The 23212-nt window shown below is 39.7% G+C and overlaps 1 protein-coding gene across 1 annotated transcript; it reads right to left on the reverse strand.

Moving 5' to 3' along the window:
* Window positions 1-235: 235 nt before the first annotated feature.
* LOC122665672 (DEAD-box ATP-dependent RNA helicase 36) lies at window positions 236-22777 on the reverse strand. The gene is made up of 6 exons (XM_043861821.1): window positions 22145-22777; window positions 20607-20929; window positions 20091-20294; window positions 19915-19996; window positions 13304-13402; window positions 236-438 (listed from the first exon to the last, which is right to left on the reverse strand). Exons 1-6 carry the CDS (start codon window positions 22775-22777, stop codon window positions 277-279), a joined length of 1503 nt encoding a protein of 500 aa, XP_043717756.1. The 3' UTR covers window positions 236-276.
* Between the last annotated feature and the right edge of the window lie 435 nt (window positions 22778-23212).

Below are 23212 nucleotides of genomic sequence, written 5' to 3' on the forward strand. Positions count from 1 at the left end.
GATCAGAGATGGATTAACCGAACTATGACCAGAGAAATTAACAGAACGCAGGTCCCTTTGTATATTTATTGGTCTAAAATTTTTCAAAGAAATAAGCTTTTTGATTAAATTTCAAAGACTGATCACCAAAAAAAAAAAAGACACCTGATATTTCGCGAAGTCCAATTGACTTGAAAGTTGAAACTGGCAGCTGCCACAAAGTAACTTACCCCACTAAAGATTAAATCTCTGGAAATGTAATATAGTCCCTTGCTTCCGTATACCAATTTCAACTTCTTACTCCTTAGCAGATCTTTGCCTTTTCCTTTTCTTGTTACGTTTCTTCAATAAACCTTTCTCTGCTAATGTTTTCAGCTTCTGGGCTTTCCTCTCTTTTGCTTTTTCTTCAAAGCCGTCATCCATCATCTTCATTGTTGCGACACGCCTGGCCTTGTACACCTGTAAAATTCATCAAGAATATGTTAATCAATAATATTATTATCTTTGGTATTTGCAGCTAGTGTCACTTGAGAACAAAATTAACAAGAAGCAACTAACTCACTGGCATATTAATTATCAGCAGCATGTATCCATAATCAGATGGGTAATAATAGTAGGTTTAGCATCACCAAAAATTGAATTTAACACTTTAGTCTAAAGCTCCATGGATACTAATAATATCAAATGTCAAGGAAATGAGTAAGTAAAATTGAAGGTGCAGGTTTATATTCAAGCTCTTCACACATACTCTAGGCAGTAGAGCAGCTTTCTATTTATTTTGGGCTTAATACATCTGAGATACCAAAAGTTTCTATTTATCTGCAATCTTCCTTTTAGCTATCAGCTAAGTTGGAACCCCTTCAACATGATCACACCAACCTCTCTAATCCCTCCATGCAGAAACAACTTCAGCTTTGGTTCCTTACATCGCAATTTTTCCTGGTGACTTGACATGCAATGATTAAATTAAAATATTGAAGTCATAATAATGAAAAGGTCCTTCAACTACTTATCCAACAGACAAGTCAATGGTTAGTTGTTAGTAGGTAAGATGGGTTTTTGAACTACATACTGCAATATAATGCAATATACACCTGACGCCTTTTTATTTTACTCAAACTACATCTTTACAAGCTTTGGGAAAGTAAAAAAAAAGGCACTAGTAGTTGTACAGAAAAGCAATGCAACCCACATGGTTGTAAATAGGAAATGCATGCAAAGTGCTGCTATCCGGCAGTCAATGGATGATGGATCCAACCTAGAATAATTTCTCATGCCAAAAGCTGACAGCTCAGATGCTCCTAAGCTTTTTCTGGATAATGCAATAATTTTGAGATCAGATAATTAGGACCAGAAAACTGTGTGAGCTCTTTGACCTAAAGCAAGACCCAACAATTGATAGTCCTGCTACTGCCCCAACAGATGTGTGTAACATGTACAGACTTCATGAAGGAAAGAGGAATTTCTGTTCTCAGTTCCTGTTGCAAGTAAACTAATGCTAAAATGAGCAGCTAATGAAAACAGATCAGAGAGCATCTGCTCTTGAAACAAAATAATTTTCTGCAGTGAATCACATTGCCTTTCATTCTTAAAATAACAATGCATTTAAGGAAAGTCTAAGGTGTGAATATACAAAAGGGGTTTAGATGTAAAATATAGAATTTCTTTCCTTTTAAGATGTAATTTTGAGGGGGCTTACATGTAAAATGAAATTTTCATTATTTATGAGAAGCAAGGTATAAATTTAAAAATATCTTTTTTCAGCTTTAATTTTAACGAATGAAACTCACAAAACCACTGGAAAAGGAGAAGTTGCAGACTTGCAGCACGATGCCCATGGCGGAAGCACGTGGTGGTCTCTCTCAAGGGCCTCCATTAAAACAGCCCTCGATGGTTGTTTTCTCTCAACCGAGGGCCCCCTTGCTGTTGATGGTTCCTCTATGAATTAATCCAGCCCTTGACATGATTGTTGGATGTTCTTTTAATCAACATTTGCTACCGTAGCGTGTGTTCGTTATATTCGATGAGTTGCGCCTGTCCTTTTGGTGATTTTCTTTGATCAAGGTGTGGTCTCCTTCTTCACAATGTCAGACGGCAGTGTTACTTCAACCGGAACTAAGGGAATGGGTTAGGGTACCCAAAATATTTTTCCCTCCTTCCCGATGAGTCCCATAAAGCTTGATGGGAATAATTATCTCATGTGGTTGCGTTTGTGATTCCTTTCAATCGACTCCCGTGGGTATACTGGATATCTCAAGAGTGAAGTTGCGAAACCCTTTGATGTTGGTCCGTTGTTGAAGAAGTGGAGTTCTGACAACTCTCTGGTAATGTCCTTTTTTATCAATTCAATGCAACCCAATATTGCTCGTGGCTACTCGTTTGATTCTGCTGAAAAATTTTGGAAGGCCGCCAAGGAGACATACTCCCAGGTTGGGAATGCTGCCCAAGTATATGAGTTACGAAAATGGGTTCATGAGATTAAGCAGAAGGAGCTTTCCCTTTCACATTACTACTTTGAACTGTGCAGTCTCCGGCAAGAGCTGGATTTTTATGAGACCTTCCAGGCCACTTACACCACTGATGCTTCCAATTTCAAGAAGCGCGAAGACATGTTGCGTGTTTATGATTGTTTGGCTAGTCTCAATATTGAATATGACCAGGTTTGCGCTGAGGTGCTTGGTCGCGACCCATTCCCTACTCTAGAGCAATTGTATTCCCTTGTTCAGTTGGAAGAAAGCAGGCCTGCTACAATGCTGCAGCCCATTACTCAAGAAACGTCTGCATTATTCACAAGGGCTGGTCCTCAGCCCAAAGGTGGTGTTCTCATTCTAGTGATCATTCCTCTTCTGATCGGGAACTAGTTAAATGAGAGTACTGTGGGAAGGAGCGTCACACGAAGGATTATTGCTAGAAATTACATGGCTGACCGGCTAATGGTCGAGGCCATGGTCCAGGTGGAGGTGGTCGAGGCCGTGGCTCTTCTGATTTATCACAGGCTAACCATACCAAAGCAACTCCTGTTGCACCCATCGGTACCTCACTCTCTGAGGATGAGCTTACCATTTTTAGGCGTCTTATGACCAAGCTTGAGCTTACACCAGCCACGTCATATATTGCTGCCAGCTCTGTCCCATCTTCATCTTCAGCTTCTTCTTCCTCTAATTTTGTCCACTCAGGTATTGCTTTTGCTGGTCATAGTGCATCTGTAGACCTTGTTCCTTTGATTATTGATTCAGGAGCTACTGATCACGTGAATGGACTGTCTAGTAATTTTTTCAAGTATTCTCCCTGCTCAGGTAACGAACGTGTGCGGATTGTTGATGGTTCCCTTTCCACCGTCTCTGGAAAGGGGTCTGTTCAATGCTCCTCCACAATTACTCTAGCCTCAGTTCTTCATGTCACTAAACTTACCACCAATCTCCTCTCTATTAGCAGCCTTACTATGGTAGACTTAGTGGTGGTTTGTACTTGCTTGATGACTCTCCTAGTTTGGTTCCTGCTTCTACACATTCTTCTCAAGTGCATCAATTGGATTCTGCTTCAAAAGCCCTATTGGAATTATCTCAGTGGCATAGGCGTTTGAGACATCCCCCTCTTAGAACTTTAGCTCAGTTCTTTCTAGGGCTGTAAACGGATCAGATTCGGCTCGGATAGTGCTAGATCTGCATCCGCATCTAACTAGCTATCGGACGGATTCGGATAGTGCTAAACGGATACGAACATGGATACGGATCGGATATTTTATCCGTTTACATGTAAATATAGCTTTTCGAATAGCTATAGCCTATCCATATCCGCATCCGTTTAGCTTTCGGACAGATTGGGATAGTGCTAAACGGATACGGAAACGGATTTCGGCTATTCATTTACACCCCTAGTTCTTTCCCAGTTTATTTAAACTAAGGGTGTCAATTGGGACGGTTCCCGGTATTTGGGACAGGACGGTACCGATACCGGTACTAAAAGTGCCAATCCCAGTACCGTCCCATTTAGTTAACGGGACCAAACCTAGATCCCAGTCCCAATTATTAGCAGGACGGGACGGTACCGGTTCTTAAACGGTTCTAGGCACTATAGAAAAAGGGAGAAGAAGTTTAATTGTTTCTAACAAGGCGGGTTTATTAGTGTTGTGGAATTTTTTCACTATCATGAAATTTAAGTTATCTACTGCTTTTATAAAACAACTTAAATTATGAAATCATAGTTTTACTTCTTCAAACTCCCTAAGATCATATGTAATAAGCTTCTCATTTTTTTAAAGCTAGAGACGTCCTACAAATTTCCTATTTGATTTTCCCAAACAAAACTCTATTTATCACACATGTCACATGGTAGTATGGTACGAAGTATGAAATGCAAAAAGGAAGAACCTGGTAGATGTAGTTGGTCGAGGGAGGAGGGAGGAGGGAGGAGGGAGTAGCACTGCAGTAGGTTCTGTGAGGAGAGACTTCAAGCTACGACTGTTGACCTGTTGTTCCTCTACATATTCAAAAGGCAATTAGTGAAACCCTAATGAGTCGTAATTCTTATACCCTTTCTTTTTTCTTTTTTTTAAAAAAAAGATCTTATATACTCTTTCTTTTTAAACGGTACTAGTAGTTTCGGTACCATCCGGTACCTAATTGGTATTTCGGTACTGGTACCGTTGGGAATCCCATCCCAGAACCGTCCTGTCCCATTTATCATTCGGTACCAAAATCAAATACCAGTACCGTCCCATTTACTAATGGGACGGTCCAGTACTGGGTTTTAACGGGACGGTATTGGGATGGTTCCCGATTCCGGTCCCAAATTGACACCCTAAATTTAAACAATGTAATCCGAATAATTTCTTTTGTGATGCTTGTGTTTTTGCCAAGCAAACCAGAAGTGTTTATTTACCTTCCGAAAATATTAGTACTAAGCTTTTATTTTAATACACTAATGTTTTGGGTCCTGCCCGATGTGTCTGTGACGGGTTACCGCTGGTTCGTTACTTTTATTGGTTGTAATACTCGTACTACATGGGTCTACCTGCTTCATTCCAAGAGTGAAGTGTTCTCTTGCTGTAGAACTTTTCATAGTATGATCAGGAATGAGTTTGATGCCTTTCTTCGAAGTGATAATGGCACGGAGTACAAGGATGGTACATTTCAGTCTTATTTGATAGATCAATGTATCATTCATCAAACAAGCTGTGTTGACACGCCTGCCCAGAATGGGGTTTGCCGAAAGGAAAAACTATCATCTGTTGGAAGTGGCTCAGTCAATGATGTTTGAATGAATGTACCCTCACAGTACTGGAGTGATGCCATTTTCACAACCGCCTATACACTCAATCGAATGCCATCTCGTGTTTTGGGTGGTCCCTCTCCTTTAGAGGCTCTTCAAGGCAATACTACTTTCATTGTCCCACCTAAAGTGTGTGGCTGTGTATGTTTCGCCACCATCAATCACCATCAAAAAGAGAAATTTGATCCCCATAGGCTTCATTGAATTTTTCTTGGCTATTCGCCCACTCATAAGGGTTACAAATGTTATCATCCTCCGTCTCGCCGCCTGCTGGTCACAATGGATGTGGTCTTTCAGGAGAACAAGGCCTATTACTCGCGGTCAACACCTCTTCAGGGGGAGTCTAGTACTAGTAAAGATGTGCTGATTTTTCCTTTTGACAACTCAGTTGATGATTCCTGGACTCCTTCAGCTGATGCTGATCCTCCTGTTGGGAGTCTACTAGGTGTTGATCCTTCTATCCAGGGGGAGAATAGAGGTAGCAAAACTTTAAAGACGTTTGTTTGGAGTCACTTTCCCAAACAGCAAGATAACACCACTACCACCTTAATTGCAGCCCTCGGATCCAAGCCCTCCTACTAAGTCTAGTAATGTTCTTCCCTTACTTGATCCTTCACTTGAATTACCCATTGTTGTCCGAAAAGGAACCAAGACGTGCACTCAACATCCCATTTCCAAATATATATCTTATGATTCTCTTTCCCCTTACTATCGTGCCTTTGCGTTTTCCTTGTCTTCTGTTTCCATTCCTCAAGAGTTAGCAGGAAGCTATGATACACTCTCGCTGGAAAGAAGCTATGCTAGAAGAAATGCAGGCACTTGGTAAGAATGATTCTTGGGAACTTGTAACTCTTCCTCAGGGAAAGAAACTTGTGGGCTACAAATGGGTTTTTACCGTAAAACAGAAGGCCGATGGCACTGTGGACAGATATAAGGCCAGATTAGTGGCTGAGAGCTTCACTCAAACCTACGGCATAAATTATCAAGAGACCTTTGCACATGTTGCAAAGATGAACACCATTTGGGTAATCTTGTCTTGTGCAGTCAATCAGGGTTGGGAACTACAACAGCTTGATGTAAAAAATGTTTTCCTTCATGGTGAGCTTGAGGAGGAAGTTCACATGGAGATTCCTCATGGTTTTGCTAGCAAAGAGACTCACGGAAAGATATGCAAGCTGAAGCGGGCATTAAACAGGTTAAAGCAGTCCCCCAGAGCATGGTTTGGCCGCTTCCACAAGGCAATGATATTTGTGGGTTATACATAGAGCAATGCAAATCATACCCTTTTCATCAAACGATCTGGCCCGCAGATCACTGTTCTCATTGTGTACGTTGATGATATAGCTATGACATGAAGTAATTCTACAGAAATCTCCAACCTTAAAAAATACTTGGGTAAGGAGTTTGAAATTAAGGATTTGGGTCAGCTTCGATATTTCTTGGACATAGAGGTGGCTCGTTCAAGTCAAGGTATTTTTCTGTCCCAAAGAAAATATACTTTAGACCTTTTGTCAAAAACTAGATGCTTGGGAGCTGTCCAAGTGATGTCCCTATTGAGGCTAATTCTTACTTAAAGAACAGTGCTGGAGATCCAGTTGATAAGGGATAGTAATAACGACTAGTTGGTCGGCTGATTTATCTTTCTCATACTCGGCCTGATATAGCACATGCGGTGAATCTGGTGAGCCAGTACATGCACAACCCACGTACCATGCACTTAGAGGCAGCATATTGTATTCTGCGATATTTGAAATCAGCCCCCGGCAAAGGAGTTCTTTTCCCTCCACATGGCCATATGAAAGTAGAAGCTTTCACTGATGCTGATTGGGCTGGTTCACCGGACAATCGAAGGTCCACTACTAGCTACTACACCTTTGTTAGAGGTAGTCTTGTGACATGGTGGGACAAGAAGCAGACTGTGGTTGCAATATCAAGTGCAGAAGCTGAGTTTCGAGCCATGGCACATGGTATTTGTGAGTTGCTTTGGCTGAAAAGCCTTCTACAAGATCTTGGTGTTCCTCCACAGCTCCCTATGATGTTGTATTGTGATAGCAAGTCAGCCATTAGCATTGCCCATAATCCGGTACAGCACGATCGACCAGCATTTTATCAAGGAGAAAATTGACCAAGGACTTATTTGTATACCCTTTGTTAAATCTGCAGATCAATTGGCAAATGTTTTTACCAAAGGTCTCAGTAGTAAAGTTTTCCAGTCTATTATATCCAAGTTGGGCATGTGTGACATCCATGCACCAACTTGAGGAGGAGTATTGTAATACGGGATTCAAGGGTAGAATTGTCCTAGGGATAATATTGTAATTGTTCCCGTTCTAGATCTTTCTATTCTCTATTATAAATAAAGCTGGCTTGTGTCACATTGACACAAGTTATCATTCTCTCCCAAAGATTTCGTCATATTCTTCCTTCCCCCCCCCCCCCCCCTCTTCTCCCCTTTTTCCATGGATTTTGGGACCTGGGTGCCCTGGACAACTTGACGACCAGTTGCATAGTACCTCAAAAGCCATTTTGGAGCCTAGGCATCATGGTTCAAGGTTTCGGTTTCGGACCTGGATTCAGCCAGGCAAAAAATTGGGTTGGGCCGAGATCTCAGCGACTTGGTGCATTTTTTTTTAGAACTTGAAGCCAAGTTTCGGTGGGAAGCATACAATTAATGTAAAATACTGAGATTATACTGAGATAATATTGCGATCTCAAGTCAATGCTGTTTCCTTACCTCGTCCTCTGTCTCGTCTCGGACCTTCAAAAAAATGAGATATCTCGGAGATCTCGGAGAGACCTTGTTCCATGCTAGGTAGCACCTAGGTGATGCCTAGGAGACACCTTGACAACTATGAGTGAAAAGCCTTCATTTGCAAGGCAAGATAACTCAGCTTTTTTTTATAAGAATAACTCAGTCGTATTTGAAGGAGTGTTGTTAGCTCAGAAAAAAAGTTGCACATGGAAACTACTGAGAGCACAGAAAACCAGATCACTCCATTAGAAATTCAGCTGATTAATGATTCACAATGGGCCAGGTCACATGCCCATGATCAACATATGTTAAGCCTATACTTACGTGGAGGGGGGTTTGAATATTAAGACTATGGCCAGGCCATGTCCACAGTCCACCCCTAATCTATAAATTTGCAGCAAGCAAAGGTAGTCAAATTGGTTAGATGAAAGATCTTCTGTTTGCCTGGCGTCACCACATTGCCCAGAAACTGGATAGCCCACATTTTGGCCCAATTCTTCATGATTGCTACTGTATCTAAGTTCATATCAAAATATGACATGAGACACAAAGACAGTCTGTACTCAGGAAGAGGGGGAAAAAAGTGTGGCCATTTGATCATCTTAGCTCAGTAGGTTAGTATGTGGCTTGTGTACCACATGATGTGGGTTGAAGTCATACAGACAGTAAAATTTAACCAACATATAAAGCCACAAGTAAACTCACAAATTATAACTCACATTCACAAAATATATGCAAATCTGGATTCTAAAATCTTAATCATATGTTGTCTATTTTTTAACATTAAATCCATCCAAAAAATATTCCACCATGCTCACATAAGAAGTCAAGTTGTCAACATTGTGCCATTTGAGTACATAATATATTGAAGCACTATATGATGCAGTTATACGTAGGATTTAGGATTTATCTTTTGAATTAAAAATTGTAATTTTCTTTTTATTATTTTATTATTGATAAGAGTCGCACGTAGACTTAGAGCCTTAGAGGTAGTGTTTGTTTCAGTTTGAGTCCCATATAGAGTCGAACTCTATTTCAGTTTCAAGGTGGGTTTAGGATTTGATTTTCCCTTTAAATACTTGGTTGTACCCAGGGATTGGGATTGGAGAATTTTCAATGAAACTTTATTTGGTTTAAACTGATGGCTACCATGAGTTGTGCGTGCCTTTCTTCCCTCCTCTGATTTACTTCTTCTTCTTCCGTATCTACCAAGTTACTGCTCGTGTTACCATTGACATTACCAGACTGAGAAGGACGTGACCAACTCTCTCTGCTACTCTTTGGTTCTGACCTGAGATCCTAATCCCTTGTAGGCTATCCTGATCCAAGGGTTTCTTCACCCAAATCACCTCCTGTTGTGAGGGTCATATCAAAGCAAGGATTTGTTCTCTGTTCACCGTCAAGCCTGAGTTGCAGAAGTTTTCTTCGATTCATTGGTTGTTGTTTCAACTGGGCATTACTTTGAATTCAGAAGGCATGGGGCTGACCAGAAGTTTCAGAACCAACAGAGCTCCAACAAAGGAGTCAGACTCACCTGAAATCTGGGTTTTCCACCCGGTATTGAGTTTCTCGATTGGGCAGAATTTCTTCAGCCAGTGTTTGAGGTTCCTGTGAGTTGCGTCTGGAAGATCTCCTAGTTGTGAATCACCTCCTAAATCGCTGGGATAGCTTAAGATGCAGAAAGGAAACACTGCTCATCGAATCAGGCCTGTCTGTAGCTCCTTCCATGGTTGCGTCTGAAGGTTAAGGTGACCCTCATCGTGGGTTGCATTAAAATCCCTTTTTTTAATTCATTTCCTCTATTAAAATCCCTTTTTTATCTTTTCACTTTTGCCTACCCAAATACACTATTACAATTCTGCCACTGTTCATATAAATCTTCAAACTATTTACTATTTTGCCACTAGTGATTGTGATTTGGGTTATCTAATACTTGGACGGGCCCATAGCGAACCCATATAGGGTTTCCAAGCCCTAGGATTGTATAAAATTGGTATCAAAGCCATGTTTCTGGCAGTTACTAACCGTGACAGGAGGTCACATCACCAAGAATGAGTTGCAAAAGTTATATCGTGAGCTAGCTGAGAATCAACGGGCATTGGTTGAGAATCAACAAAAAAGTGAGGCCAAGCTTGAGGCCATGTTTGAGAGGAATGAGGCTAAACTTGACAAATTTATGGAAGAGATTCTTGCTTTTATGAAGAAAACCGACAAACAAGTTGAAGCAGGAACGTCTACACCACTGCCTCAGGTTCATAGCTTACGGATCGAAGGTACACCTCAAAGGAATCAATCTGATTCAGTTATACCCCAGGACATCACCCGGTAATTTCTTATAGGGACTATGGCATCAAAGTTGAGGTTCTAGAGTTCAGTGGTGAAAACGGGCTAGAAGAATTTCTTGATTGGCTTACCAAGGTTGAAAGGATCTTTGCTTATAAATCCTTTCCAGACGAGAAAAAGTGTGAACTTATCCTCACCAAGTTTATTGGGTATGCATGTTCATGGTGGGATGATGTATTACCTCGAGGCTTATCAAACGACTTGGACCCATTACTAATTGGAAGGTCATGGTCCGATCCTCCTAATTATGAGAAGGTATTGTTTCACAAATTGCTCAATTTTCAACAAGGCAGTAAGGATGTGGATTCCTACACACTAGAGTTCCACAAATTATCTTCAAGGTGCCGACTTCAAGAGACAAACCAACAACGGGTTAAATACTGTGATTCAAATAGAGTTGGCTAACACTGATTTCAGGTCCATTGATTTGACAGCAGCTTATGCCAAGACAGCTGAAGAAAAGTATAGTTATCTAAAGAATATGCTCAAGACTCCTTCAGTTTATAGGCCTCCACCACGGAATGAAGAAAAGAAGCCCAAACCCCGTAGAGTGGAAGAAAAGAAGACGGAATTTAACAGAGGCAATGATTGGTTGAAGAACATTGTATGCTGTAATTGTGGCGAACAGGGTCATTATGGCAATAAATGTCCCAATAAGTCTCGCCCCATAAATGCAGCAAAGAAACAACCAATAGAGAAGGATGATGACGATGGTGAAAATTTAAACCCTTACCTTTCGATGATAATGATCCTAATGATTATGATGATGAAGTTGAAGCTCACACTGTTAACCTTACATCATTCTCAAATGGACCAGTTGATAAAGTTCCTCTCTTCAAACAAAAGGGTATTCTTCTATACGGTACTGGTTTTACAAATGTTCATGCAGTTGTTGACACCGGGGCAAAAGCCAATTTCATCTCTGCTGATTTTGTTCAAGCACATAACCTTCCACATAAGCAACTCTTCAAGAAAATTCATGTGTGACGTTTTGGACCTACAATTTGGGCCATTACAGTACCATGTGCCTTGCTTAGTCACCTCATTGGCGCACTGCGACATTCTTTTAGGGCGACTTGGCAACGACATGCTAGTATTCTCTACAATGGTGCAAAGAACACCATCAAACTAAAGCAAGGAGGACGTATGTTTTTAATGCTGCCTCATTCATTGAAGGATATGTCACGACGACAACAGTTTTCTCCTCCTTCAGTTATGGACCACTCTCTCCTCCCTATTCATGGAATGGCAATTTGATTGTCTACCTCAAGATATGTGCCACCTCAACGTTGAAATAATCACAGAGGCATCTTGGGTTTGCGCGTCGAGTTCTTTTAAGACCGGGAGAGTTGATGCAGTCATGCAGTTATACGTAGGACTTACGATTTATCGTTTGAATTAAAAATTGTAATTTTTTTTATTATTTTATTATTGATAAGAATCACAAGTATGGTTAGAGGTAGAGTTTGTTTCAGTTTAAGTCTCATATAGAGTCGAACTCTATTTCAGTTTCAAGGTAGGTTTAGGATTTGATTTTCCCCTTAAATACTTGGATGTACCCAACGATTGGGATTTGAGAGTTTTGAATGAAAGTTTATTTGGTTTCAATCGATGGCAGCCATGAGCCGTGTGTGCCTTTCTTCCCTCCTCTAATTTACTTCTTCTTCTTCTTCTTCCTTATCTACCCAGTTGCTGATCGTGTTACCATTGACATTACCAAGCTGAGAAGGACGTGACCGACTCTCTCTGCTACTCTTTGGATCTGACCTGAGATCCTAATCGAAGACTTTCTCTCGTAGGCTATCCAGATCCAAGGGTTTCTTCACCCAAATCAACCCCCTGTTGTGAGGGTCATATCAAAGCAAGGATTTGTTCTCTGTTCACCGTCAAGCCTGAGTTGCAGAAGTTTTCTTTGATTCATTGGTTGTTGTTTCAACTGGGCATTACTTTGAATCCAGAAGGCGTGGGGCTGACCAGAAGTTTCAGAACCAACAGAGCTCCAACAAAGGAGTCAGACTCACCTGAAACCTCGGTTTTCCGCCAGGTATTGAGTTTCTCGATTGGCATAATTTCTTCAGCCAGTGTTTGAGATTCCTGTGAGTTGCGTCTGGAAGATCTCCTAGTTGCGAATCACCTCCTAAAATGCTGGGATAGCTTAAGATGCAGAGGGGAAACAATGCTCATCGATTCAGCCTTTCCATAGCTCCTTCCATAGTTGCGTCTGAAGGTTGAAGATAACCCTCATCGTGGGTTGCTTTAAAATCCCTTTTTTTTTAATTCATTTCCTCTAACACCCCTACCTTTTATTCCTTCTTCTCTCTTATCCTTCTAATTTGGTTTGTCCAAGTCTGTCCCTTCTCATTAGTTAAAGTCCCTTCTTTATCTTTTCACTTTTGCCTACCCGAATACACTATTAAGATTCTGCCTATTTACAATTCTGGCACTGTTCTTATAAATCTTCAAACTATTTACTATTTTGCCACTAGTGATTGTGATTTGGGTTATCTAACACTTGGGCGGGCCCATAGCGAACCCATATTGGGTTTCCAACCCCTGGGATTGCATCATTATATGTGCAAGAAAATAAACTAGATGTCCTCAATAATCATTTCAAGTGGATAATTCTGTCTGTAAGAGTTGAATTCAATACAGCTCAGTAGGTGGTTTTTACCTAGCCAAAAAAAGGAGAATGACTAATCTTCATATCAAGTGAACCCTAATACTGTCTCTAAGAGTTCAATTCAATACAGCTCAGTAGGCGGTTTTTGTCTATACCCAAAAATAGGAGTGTCTGGTTCCCAAGCAACCTGAAAGTCTAGTTGGACACACAGTTCAACCTTGCCTAACACCCATTCACCATGTGGGCACTGCCTTGACAACTTGGTTACTAAAAAATTCATCACAATCATGTAAAAATTATACAATAAATATTTAGCGACAATACAGTGAACCTCTTACCTTAGTGATTTCAGCAAGAACCTCAGTGTCCTTGTATTGGGTAGCCTCCATTTCTTTTCCAATGACAGCCTCTATCTCATGAACAAGATCTATATCGTTCTGCATAATTCATGAGTTGAGGTAGGTGAAGTCAGTAAAATGATTAAATGAGTCCATGTATGAACATTTCTAATAAAGTACTCTGTTCAGAATATGTAAAATAAATTACATAAAGCACTCCCACATGCAAAACATATCAAAATGAACTGACATTATTGTGAGATTGATTGAAATATAGTGTTGACAACTTGACATTAAGTAAATCACAATTAACCACTATTCCCATTTCAAACCCATGCCTCTTACCTAGAGATGTAAACAGATTGAATTTGGGACGGATATGCCACTATCCGTATCCGCCGGAGAAGTAAATATAATTTCCGAATTCAAATTCGTTTCTGTAACGGATATTTGAAATATTCGAATATCCGCTTCGAAAAATGCAGTTGCAGAGAAATTGAAAAAAGCAGATGCAGCCGCAGCATCTCTGCTGGCCGGCTCCTTTTTTCCGGTAAACTCTGTTGGTTGTCTCCGACAACACAAGAGAGAGAGAGAGAAGGGGATGTAGCCGCTGGATGTCTCTGCTGGCCGGCTCCTTTTTGTTTCTGGTGAACTCTGGTGGTCGTCACCGACAACACACGAGAGAGAGAGAGAGAGAGAGAGAGAGAAAGAGAAAGAGTATAAATCTGAAACCTCATTCCCGGCCTGCGAGAGATTCCTCTCTTGCTCCCTCTTCCTCCTTTCCTTCTCCCTCTCGATTGTCAATCCTAACCTGTGTTTATCTCAAATATGCGACGGAGAAAAGAAGGAACACCAAAGAGGCAAAGAGTACTGAATAGAGAATATTGAATAACAAAGACCAAAACAAACGAATTAAATACAAACCCTAGTGCTGTCCTCCACTATCTCCATTCCACTAGGCTTTTCTAAATTTTAAATTACCTTAGTGTGTTGCAATAAAATAAAAAATTTACCTTAGTGCGTCCATTAAAAGTTTAACACTATGTAAGTATTGCATATTACAACTTACCCCCCGGGTTGTTTTGATTTTCAAAAAAAATCATTGGTATTATAACTTATGAATTAATATTTACTTTATTTTATAATGAGATGCGCATATACATTTCGGATGTTAAACGAATCGGATAATATTCGGTCAGAGATTGGGATATACGTATCCGTAACCGATTAGTTTCCGGACGGATACGAATACTTTTTGGATATTGATTTTTCAAATACGAATACGGATGCGAATCGAATTCGAATTTTTGACTATCCGTTTACATCCTTACTATTAACACTCCTGTGTCACTTCTCAAGCTAATGAGCAGGAATGGTGAAAAGTTGGGTATGCAGAGTTCCATAACCTGTACTGATGCCTGTCTCGGTGGGAGTCCTCTACCACCACTATAACCACCTATATCATGATCCCAACATTCTTTTTCATTGAAATTCATGACCTCAGATGCCATTTTCTCCAGGAAACCATCTGAGACATTGGTAGACATTGGTACAATTCAAAGCATAAAGTTTAATAATTCTTTTTAACTTTGCACACCACTTGTATTGAAATTGTAATTATACAAAAAGGGCGTACCCAGTGCACGTGGCTCCCCCTACTGCAGGGTCTGTGGAGGGCCATATGTGCGCAGCTTACCCGCACTTTTTGTGGGGAGGCTGTTTCCTTGAAATTGTAATTATACAAAAAGGGCATACCCAGTGCACGTGGCTCTCCCTACTGCAGGGTTTGGGGAGGGGCATATGTACGCAGCTTACTCGCACTTTTAGTGTGGAGGCTGTTTCCTTGAAATTGCAATTGTACCACTGGACCACAGCTTTTGCAGCTCATAGGCATCAGTGGCAGTAATGGTTGTCGCTTTCCTTTTCTTCTTTGACAGGCACCACAGTGTTAACTTTGTGCAGCTTATGGGCCAAACAACTGCCAGCCATGGTTATAACTTTTTTTTCCTTCTTTGGAAGGATCTCCCCAGGCGGGGGGGTAATGTAGTCCTATATAGGCAAGGCCTAATAAGCCAGGTAACATCAGAGTTCTGAAACTGTTTGCTAATTAGGCAGATTTGGGGCTGTTTAGAGTAAAACTAGGGTTAGGTCTAAGAATTCAGGTATGATTTACATATGGTTTTAGTATGCAGGTGTAGGGGATTATTATGGTATAAAGAAAGTAGGGTTTGGATAGGTTTAGAAGTTCTGCAGTTTTAGGGTTAGGGTTTGGGTTTTGGGTTTAGGTTCTAGGCTGTAAACTAGGGTTTAGAGTGGGGTTTTGAGGCTGGGTTTCTGGTCGAGTGTAGCTGGCAGTGGGGGAATGGTTCGATCAGAATTTAGAGGTGTTCTGATGGTTAAATAGGTATGGACAGAATTTAGAATGTTTTTAGGGTTTTTGGGTTTTGTGGGAGATGAGGGGAATTAGGGTTTAGATGGTCAGATTGGGTTCAAAGTTGGATCGAGTGTAGGAGAGAGAGGGAGAGGTGTCTGCCGAAAGTTTGGGACAGATCTGATGGTGGGATGATGGTTGCTTAGAAACTAAGCTATGATTCGAAGGTGGAAGTTGTAGGTATAATGGAGGGCTAGGTTTAATGGATGGGGGGGAATCGGAGTAAGTTTAATGGAGGGAAATGCTGAACAGTATAGGTAGTCTAGGGTTCGAGGATTAGAAGAAGAAGGTTAAAATAAAAATTGCAACTTCAAACTCACTGGATTGCAGAGAACAATGGCAGCAGCTTGAAACTACAAGAAACCTCCCGATCTTCAAGATGCAAGGAGTCACTGGGGATTCCAGTCCTTCAATCCTTGATATGACTCACAAGGGGGGGTCTTGATATGACTCACAAGACTGGATCTCATAGGAGAGAATAGCAGCAACAAAGGCAGCAAGCATAAAGCCGGAGTTTTTCTTAATCAAAATTCGAATTCAATCCTGGCCTCCCTTACAAACTTATATAGAAGACTCAAAAATAAACTTAGGCACTAAAAAGGAAATGCCTAACTCAATCCTTAACCTATTAGCTAACTTAAACTGACTAGGAAAATGAAATAGACTCAAAATAGAGTCCTAACCCAGCCTAACTAAACAATTAAAAGAAAAACTAATAAAATCACTTAAATTGAACCATTGGTTGAACCGGTTCAATTTAAAACACCAAATAAAAGGCTAAGTATAGAAATAAAACTAAGTATGGGAGCTAATCCCGTATGCAACCTATTTACCCATATTTTAGGCCCATAAAAGTGGCCTATTACATTAGAAACCCATGGGATCAAAGGCCCAACATGTATGTAACCCAACCCTAGACTTATTCCCAATGAAACAAGCCCTATTTGGTGATGAATCTGCATCAGGGGAGGGGGGGTGTGCATTGTTTCACCAGAAAATTCTTACCCTTTCTGTGTTTTACTGATTTTATTTCTCACAGATGTGAGGATCACAAGAGGAAAGGGAACAAAGGTGGTGGAGGAGTATTTATAAAATGACAAAAAGCACTCATTGGATTAAGTACTTGTTTGTTGTTAATTCTTATATTCAGCTAGTCATGGGTTTTTTTAAGGTCTTTATAGAGTTGTTTTCAGAAACTGTATGGGTCTCCAATTAGTTGCCAAGTTAGAATATGTTTTATGTTAGATGAAGTTTGAATTTAGTTAGAATGTTTGAGTCTTCATACATATATCAGATTGTACTCCATGATTGCTGAATTGAATGGAATAAGTATTGTTTTTTTAAGTGGTGCCACTCTTCCCACAATTATACAGCGGTGGCTGGACATTTCTAATGGAGATCTCTCAATATTTCTTCTTTACTTTCTCTCCAACCTCTCTGTTAGTCTCTCCCTTTTTTCTCCCTTTTTGAGATGGTAAGTTATTCTCTCCTTCTTTGCTCTTTATCACTGTTACAGGTTTCTGCTGCTGCCATAGAATCAATTCAGACATCTATGAGACCAGTTAACCGATCTAAAATTAACTTCATAGCTTCATCTTGCTGTTCTATCCTTGACTCTTTGCTGAATTGCTGCAGCTATATAAACCCAAATTTGAAACTTAGTTTGCAGCAAATTCTGATCTTCTCTTGTTCTGAGAGTATGTAATGTTTACTTTCTCAGCTCTGAATTGTTTCATCAAGTTTAGACGTTCATTACAGTTAGATTCCAAGATCTAAGATTTCTGCCATAAACTTTTAATTAATCTGAAGTTGTAAAGGAGTGGCAGAACTGTAAATAATGGAAATCTATTAATAAAGAAAAGAAACCAGGAAGTGGGATAGCACATTTGATGGGTAAAGAGTAAACTTGGAACAAAATGAAAATTAATAGATAGTGGGAATAAAAGTAAAAGAAAAGGGTAATGTTGGAAACTAAGGAAAATGGGTTTAATAGATAAGAAATCAAGAAACAAAAAAACAAAGGAATTCAGTCTTCTTCAACCTCACGCTCCCCAGCCAAAGAAGGAACCATAATCCAGCAGTAAGGAAATTAATGTAGTTCTAGATAGGGTAAAGCCCTACTAGAAGCCAATTAAACCAGGACCAATAACAAGAAACAAAGGGGCTGCTGGTTCTGCAGTTTCAGTAGGACAGAATTGCAATTTTAGGTCAAATCTAGGGCTTAGGTTAGGATAATGGAAAGGGGGCTTAGGGGGTATGGCTAGGCAGGTTTATAGGACTCTAATAATGTAGGTATTATAGAGTTTTAAGTGTTTTGAAAATTCTGTAAAACTGGACAGCAAGATCTAGGGTTTAATGGAGTTAGGGTTTATGGGATTCAAACAAAAAATAAAGGGGATCAATTGGGGGAAAGGATTAGAGGGTTAGAAAAAGAAATTGGGTGTCAAACTTACTGGAGATTCCACTGGCAGCAGCTTGAACAAATGTGAAGGATAGAACCACCTTCAAATTGAAGAAGATCCTCCCAGCCGTCACGGCGTAAAGAGTCAACCGGATTCCACCAGTCTCTTTTCCACCTTGATAGAACCACAAGGATGCACACTCAATAGAGCAACACTCAACAGAGCAGGGCAGCAACTATGGCAGCAAACAAAAAGCTTTTCATTAATCAAATTCGTGTTCAAAGCTTTGCCCCCTTGCAACCTCATATAAAAGACTCAAAAATAGACTTTTACTCTAAAAAGGAAAGCCCTAACCCAATTCCTAACCTATTAGGTAACTTAAACTGACTAGGAAACTAAAATAGACTCAAAATAGAGTCCTAATGACTTAAAAACAACTTAAACGAAGATTCCCTACTAACCAATAGGATATAAGAACCTCTTAGCCAATAGGACCACTTCACTTAAATTAGACCAATTGAACCAATTGGATGCAACCAATTTAAACCGGTTCAATTAAAAACATAAAAATAGACTAAATATTGGGCTAATCCCGTATGCAACCTATGTACCCCTCTTTTAGGCCCATAAAAGTGACCTATTATATAGAAAACCCATGGGATCAAAGGCCCAACATACATATAACCCAACCCTAGACTTATTTCTAAAGAAATAAGCCCATTTCGGTGACGAATCTGCATCAGAAATCCTTGCGATCAATCCAGCCGGTCAGCGAGGGCTCCAAACAACACGAAAGAACTACAATCAGGTTCGCAATCCCTCACTATACGAGCCAAAGGAGCGACATCAATCAAGCATCAATCGAAAGACCAGCTCCTGAAACTGACTATGATGATGAAAACAGATCAACTCTGCAACTTGAGTTGGTTCTCTCTACTGGCAGATTCCCATACCCTCAAATACCTAGAAGCTAACTCAAGCAATAGAACGTTCCCTGATTTCTAAAGTCTAAACTGACACAGGTTAAAGAGATGGAGTTCCAGTGAACCCTTTTCGGAGAAACAGAATCACACCACTGAGAAAACGAAAAACAGTAAAGAAAGAAGAAAGGATGAGAGACAGAAGGAGAAGAATAAAGGAGAGAGGTCACACAACCTGATTCATTCATACCATACGGTAACAAACAATTCAATCAATCTGAAAAATAAAAGACAGATTACAAGAGTATTTAAAAATAAAATAAAAGACTCCTAATAATAATCTAAAACTGAAAAAATAAATTCCTAAATTAACTCTACTATAAATTAACCTATTAAAACTAAAGTAGGGCAAGGACTATACCACTACGTAGCCCATTAAAATAAAAGACTACAAGATAAAATCTCAACTAATAAAAAATCCCCAAGAAATTAAATATCCTACTGGACCTAAAAAATCCCATGCACCCGGTTCATCTTCACATGGATACCCAAATGGGTTTGGGTCGGTCCAAGGCAGTGCACCTGCATCAAATATTTTCTGCTGAATTTCAAGTCTGGTTTGACTTCCTCTAATCTGATCCTATTCCTAGACAGTTCACATTTTCCTCTTATTGTGGTTATGATTTGGGGCAAGGGTCCATTATCCACAGGCTAAATGTAGGATCTATTGATCCCCTGCATGGATTAGCTTTATGTGTGAATTGTAAAGTTCTCAACCAAAATGATGTGTCCTACTTTGATCTTCTCTTTTATACTTACAGATTTAATATCTGATCAATGCGATTTTGTAGTACTAACCTCTGTAACAAAGCTCACAGCTAGTCCTCCTCTGCCAGCTCTAGCAGTACGGCCAACCCGATGAACATAGTCTCTAGGATACCTGTGGAAAGCAGAAAATTGAGTTCCTCAATATAAATAAATACATAAAAACTACAAATACATTCCCATTATTTGAAGATGTCAATGAAAATAACCTCGGAATATCATAGTTGATAACAAGATCGACTGTTGGAATGTCCAAGCCACGACTGGCTACATCTGTTGCCAGCAAAATAGGAACCTGACCAGATTTGAATTTATGTAGTGCAGCTAACCTCAAAGACTGTGACTTGAATGAATGCAATGCTGAAACGGTCTGATCAAGTTCTTCCAATAATAGACTCAATAGGTGACAACTCCTGGTTCCACATTATACAGATGAAATTTGAAGTCAATACATAAAGCATCTATCACATAATTGGTTACTTATAAACAATGACGATGTCACCAATGTCGTGAACACAAGATGACAGGTTCATAATTAATAAGCCGTCATTAGTATCTACAAAGGAAATAGGTATGGGCAAATGTTACGGAAAAGATCCATAACCAGCTGATCATATCACAAACGCAAGTGAAGCATCATAACAGACACTAATATAAATATATATGAATGGCCAAAAATCTATCAGAAAATCAATTCATAGGTTATTCTTTGTAAGAAATCATACCTGCAGGTAGAAACAAAGATGATGGCAGAACGAATTCCCATCTCATCCATTTTTGACAAAATGTATAGGAGATAAACATCCTTCACATTCTTGGGAACTAAAAAATACTGTTGTTTGAGGGATTCAACTGTCTTAAAGCCCTCATATGCCTCATAAAAGTAGGCTTTATTTGCAGAAAGCTCAAGTAATGTTTGAAGATTGTCCGTCATCGTTGCAGAAAACAGAAGAGTTTGTCGCTCTTTGGGCAAGCACTGAAATACAACTCTCAATTCCTCTTCAAAACCAACATCCAATACCCTATCTGCCTCGTCCAAAACAAGAAACTGAGAGAGAAAGAAACAACATTAATATGTATGCAAACAATGGGAAGTCAAAAATCAAAATGTAACAACAGAAGCAGTTGGACTAGTTATATTCTAATTTATAACCTTTTTACTTTTTTTGGTTGATGGCTCAACGCTACATTATTGATGTTCCACTGTTGTTAAATAACTTGTAAAGTCAGGACTAGACAGAACCATAAGCAACCAGAACTTCAATTGTCTTTACTCAAGAAAATCAACATCACTTTTCATAATCTATCACCTTCTTCCATTGTATTCCCAATCATTTTTATAAATTACGAGATATCAGAACCCCAAATTCATAAATTCTACCTAATGAAAGGGCATTCTTCTGCAGTACATTTGAACAGAGAACATTGATGCCAGGATTTGCAATTGTCTCTACATCGAGGACAATTACATAAGCTATTGCGGTATTGCCAGGGGTTTCATAAAATATGAGAAGGCAGAAGTTATTACTTATACCTAATGGAAGGACAATAATTTGCACTGCATTTGTAGTCAATATCATTAAATCTTGAAGTATAATATAATAAACTATGAAAATGACTCCAGTGTTTGTTAAAGCATGATATGGCCCATAAAAAAAATCCAAAAAGACTTTGACCCAGGATCCTCTCCAGTGACTGCAGAGGAATGGTGAAAGAAAACAATGGGGTGTGGGGAGCTGGGACCACTGTGAACTCTGGTTCTCCCATCTGTTTTCTCTCATCAATTTTCTCTAGAAATCGTCCCAGAAACATCAGCATCCAAAGAAAGTTCCCATTGTAATTCGGATAAAGAGGTCTTCACTCTTCACTATAACCTAATTAATACTAATAACCAAGTTAGCAGGCATTCGATGTCAATTTGTCAACAATCATATTTAAACTTTCCTTAATTTAAATGCAAAGCAATTTATGCTTTCTTTAGTTGAAACACAAGGAAATCTTTCTCTCCTCATTATAGAAGTTGATCATTGCAACCTGCGAAGCCTTTTTTTAATTGCAGGTGCAGCTTAATTCATCTTTACAAAATACCCTCAATTTATGATAGACATAGAACACCCATTTCATATTTTCAGAGTCCATATCCCAGAAACCAAAAGATAATGTCAGGCCCACGAAAAAAAAAGGGTTAAAAAGCAAGTCAAAGGAATGAAATTTACATAAGAAAATAACCATAAAAATGCATGAAATCTCCATTACTATATACCTTAGTCTTGGAAAACACTGAAGGAATGTCCGGATTATTCTCAAGTAGAACCTTTACCCTTCCCGGGGTAGCAATCACGACATGAGGTCGTCGCATCAGCGTCTGCGCCTGGTTAATCATATCCATACCACCAACAATAACAGCACAACGTAGATGCAAGGAAGACCCAAGCGCCCTGAACTGCTCTGCCAACTGGTAAGCCAGCTCTCTAGTCGGTGTTATCACCAACGCAAACACACCAAATGGATTCTCAGCAAGACGATGCAGAATCGGCAGCGCAAAAGCAGCTGTCTTTCCACTACCAGTTTGAGCTATCCCAAGAACATCATTTCCAGCAAGAATTCGAGGAATACACTGTTGTTGAACTGGAGTTGGCCTCTTAATACCAAGCTCTTTACAAGTCTGAATCGCCCATTCTGAGAGGCCGAGATCAGAGAAACTGCTCGAATTGGATTCGGGATCTGTTGATTTTTCTAGTGTTTTGGGGTGGAGTTGAGGGTTTTCGGAGTTTAATGAAGGTTTCTTAGAGGGCTTTGTGGCGAAGTTCTTGGAGAACAGAGGGAAATCTTCATCGACTAGGGCTGCGTTAGGTAACGCTTCTGTTCCAGAAACGTCGTTTTTTACCTTCACCATTTTTTTCCGTTCCTGTTCTGAAAACGCGTTTTTGGCCTCTAAATAGTGTTTGGTAAACTTGTCCAAAAAATGTTTTCAGAACAGAAAAACATCTGCTGAGCCGTTTGGTAAAACCTGTTCTGGAACATTTTTTGCCAAAATAATCAGTTATTACAGAAATAACATTAATTGACTAACTTACATAAATTTAACATGTGATTCCCACCATGATCATGTATGGCACACCAATATTAAGGACAACAATGTCAATACCATCTCACACTAAATTTAAACCAAAAGCAAAAATATCATTTGCTGTCAAGAACAACAGTAGTTTAAAACCTCAATAAACACAGTTTTCCATAGTATATTTGAAACATATGAATGCCATCAATCTTCACTCTTGTTTAAGTCTAATTTGGTGATTGCATTGAGAGGGGGATTCTATCTCAACTC

This window comes from Telopea speciosissima, chromosome 6, assembly GCF_018873765.1.
Source record: "Telopea speciosissima isolate NSW1024214 ecotype Mountain lineage chromosome 6, Tspe_v1, whole genome shotgun sequence".
Lineage (NCBI taxonomy): Eukaryota > Viridiplantae > Streptophyta > Magnoliopsida > Proteales > Proteaceae > Telopea > Telopea speciosissima.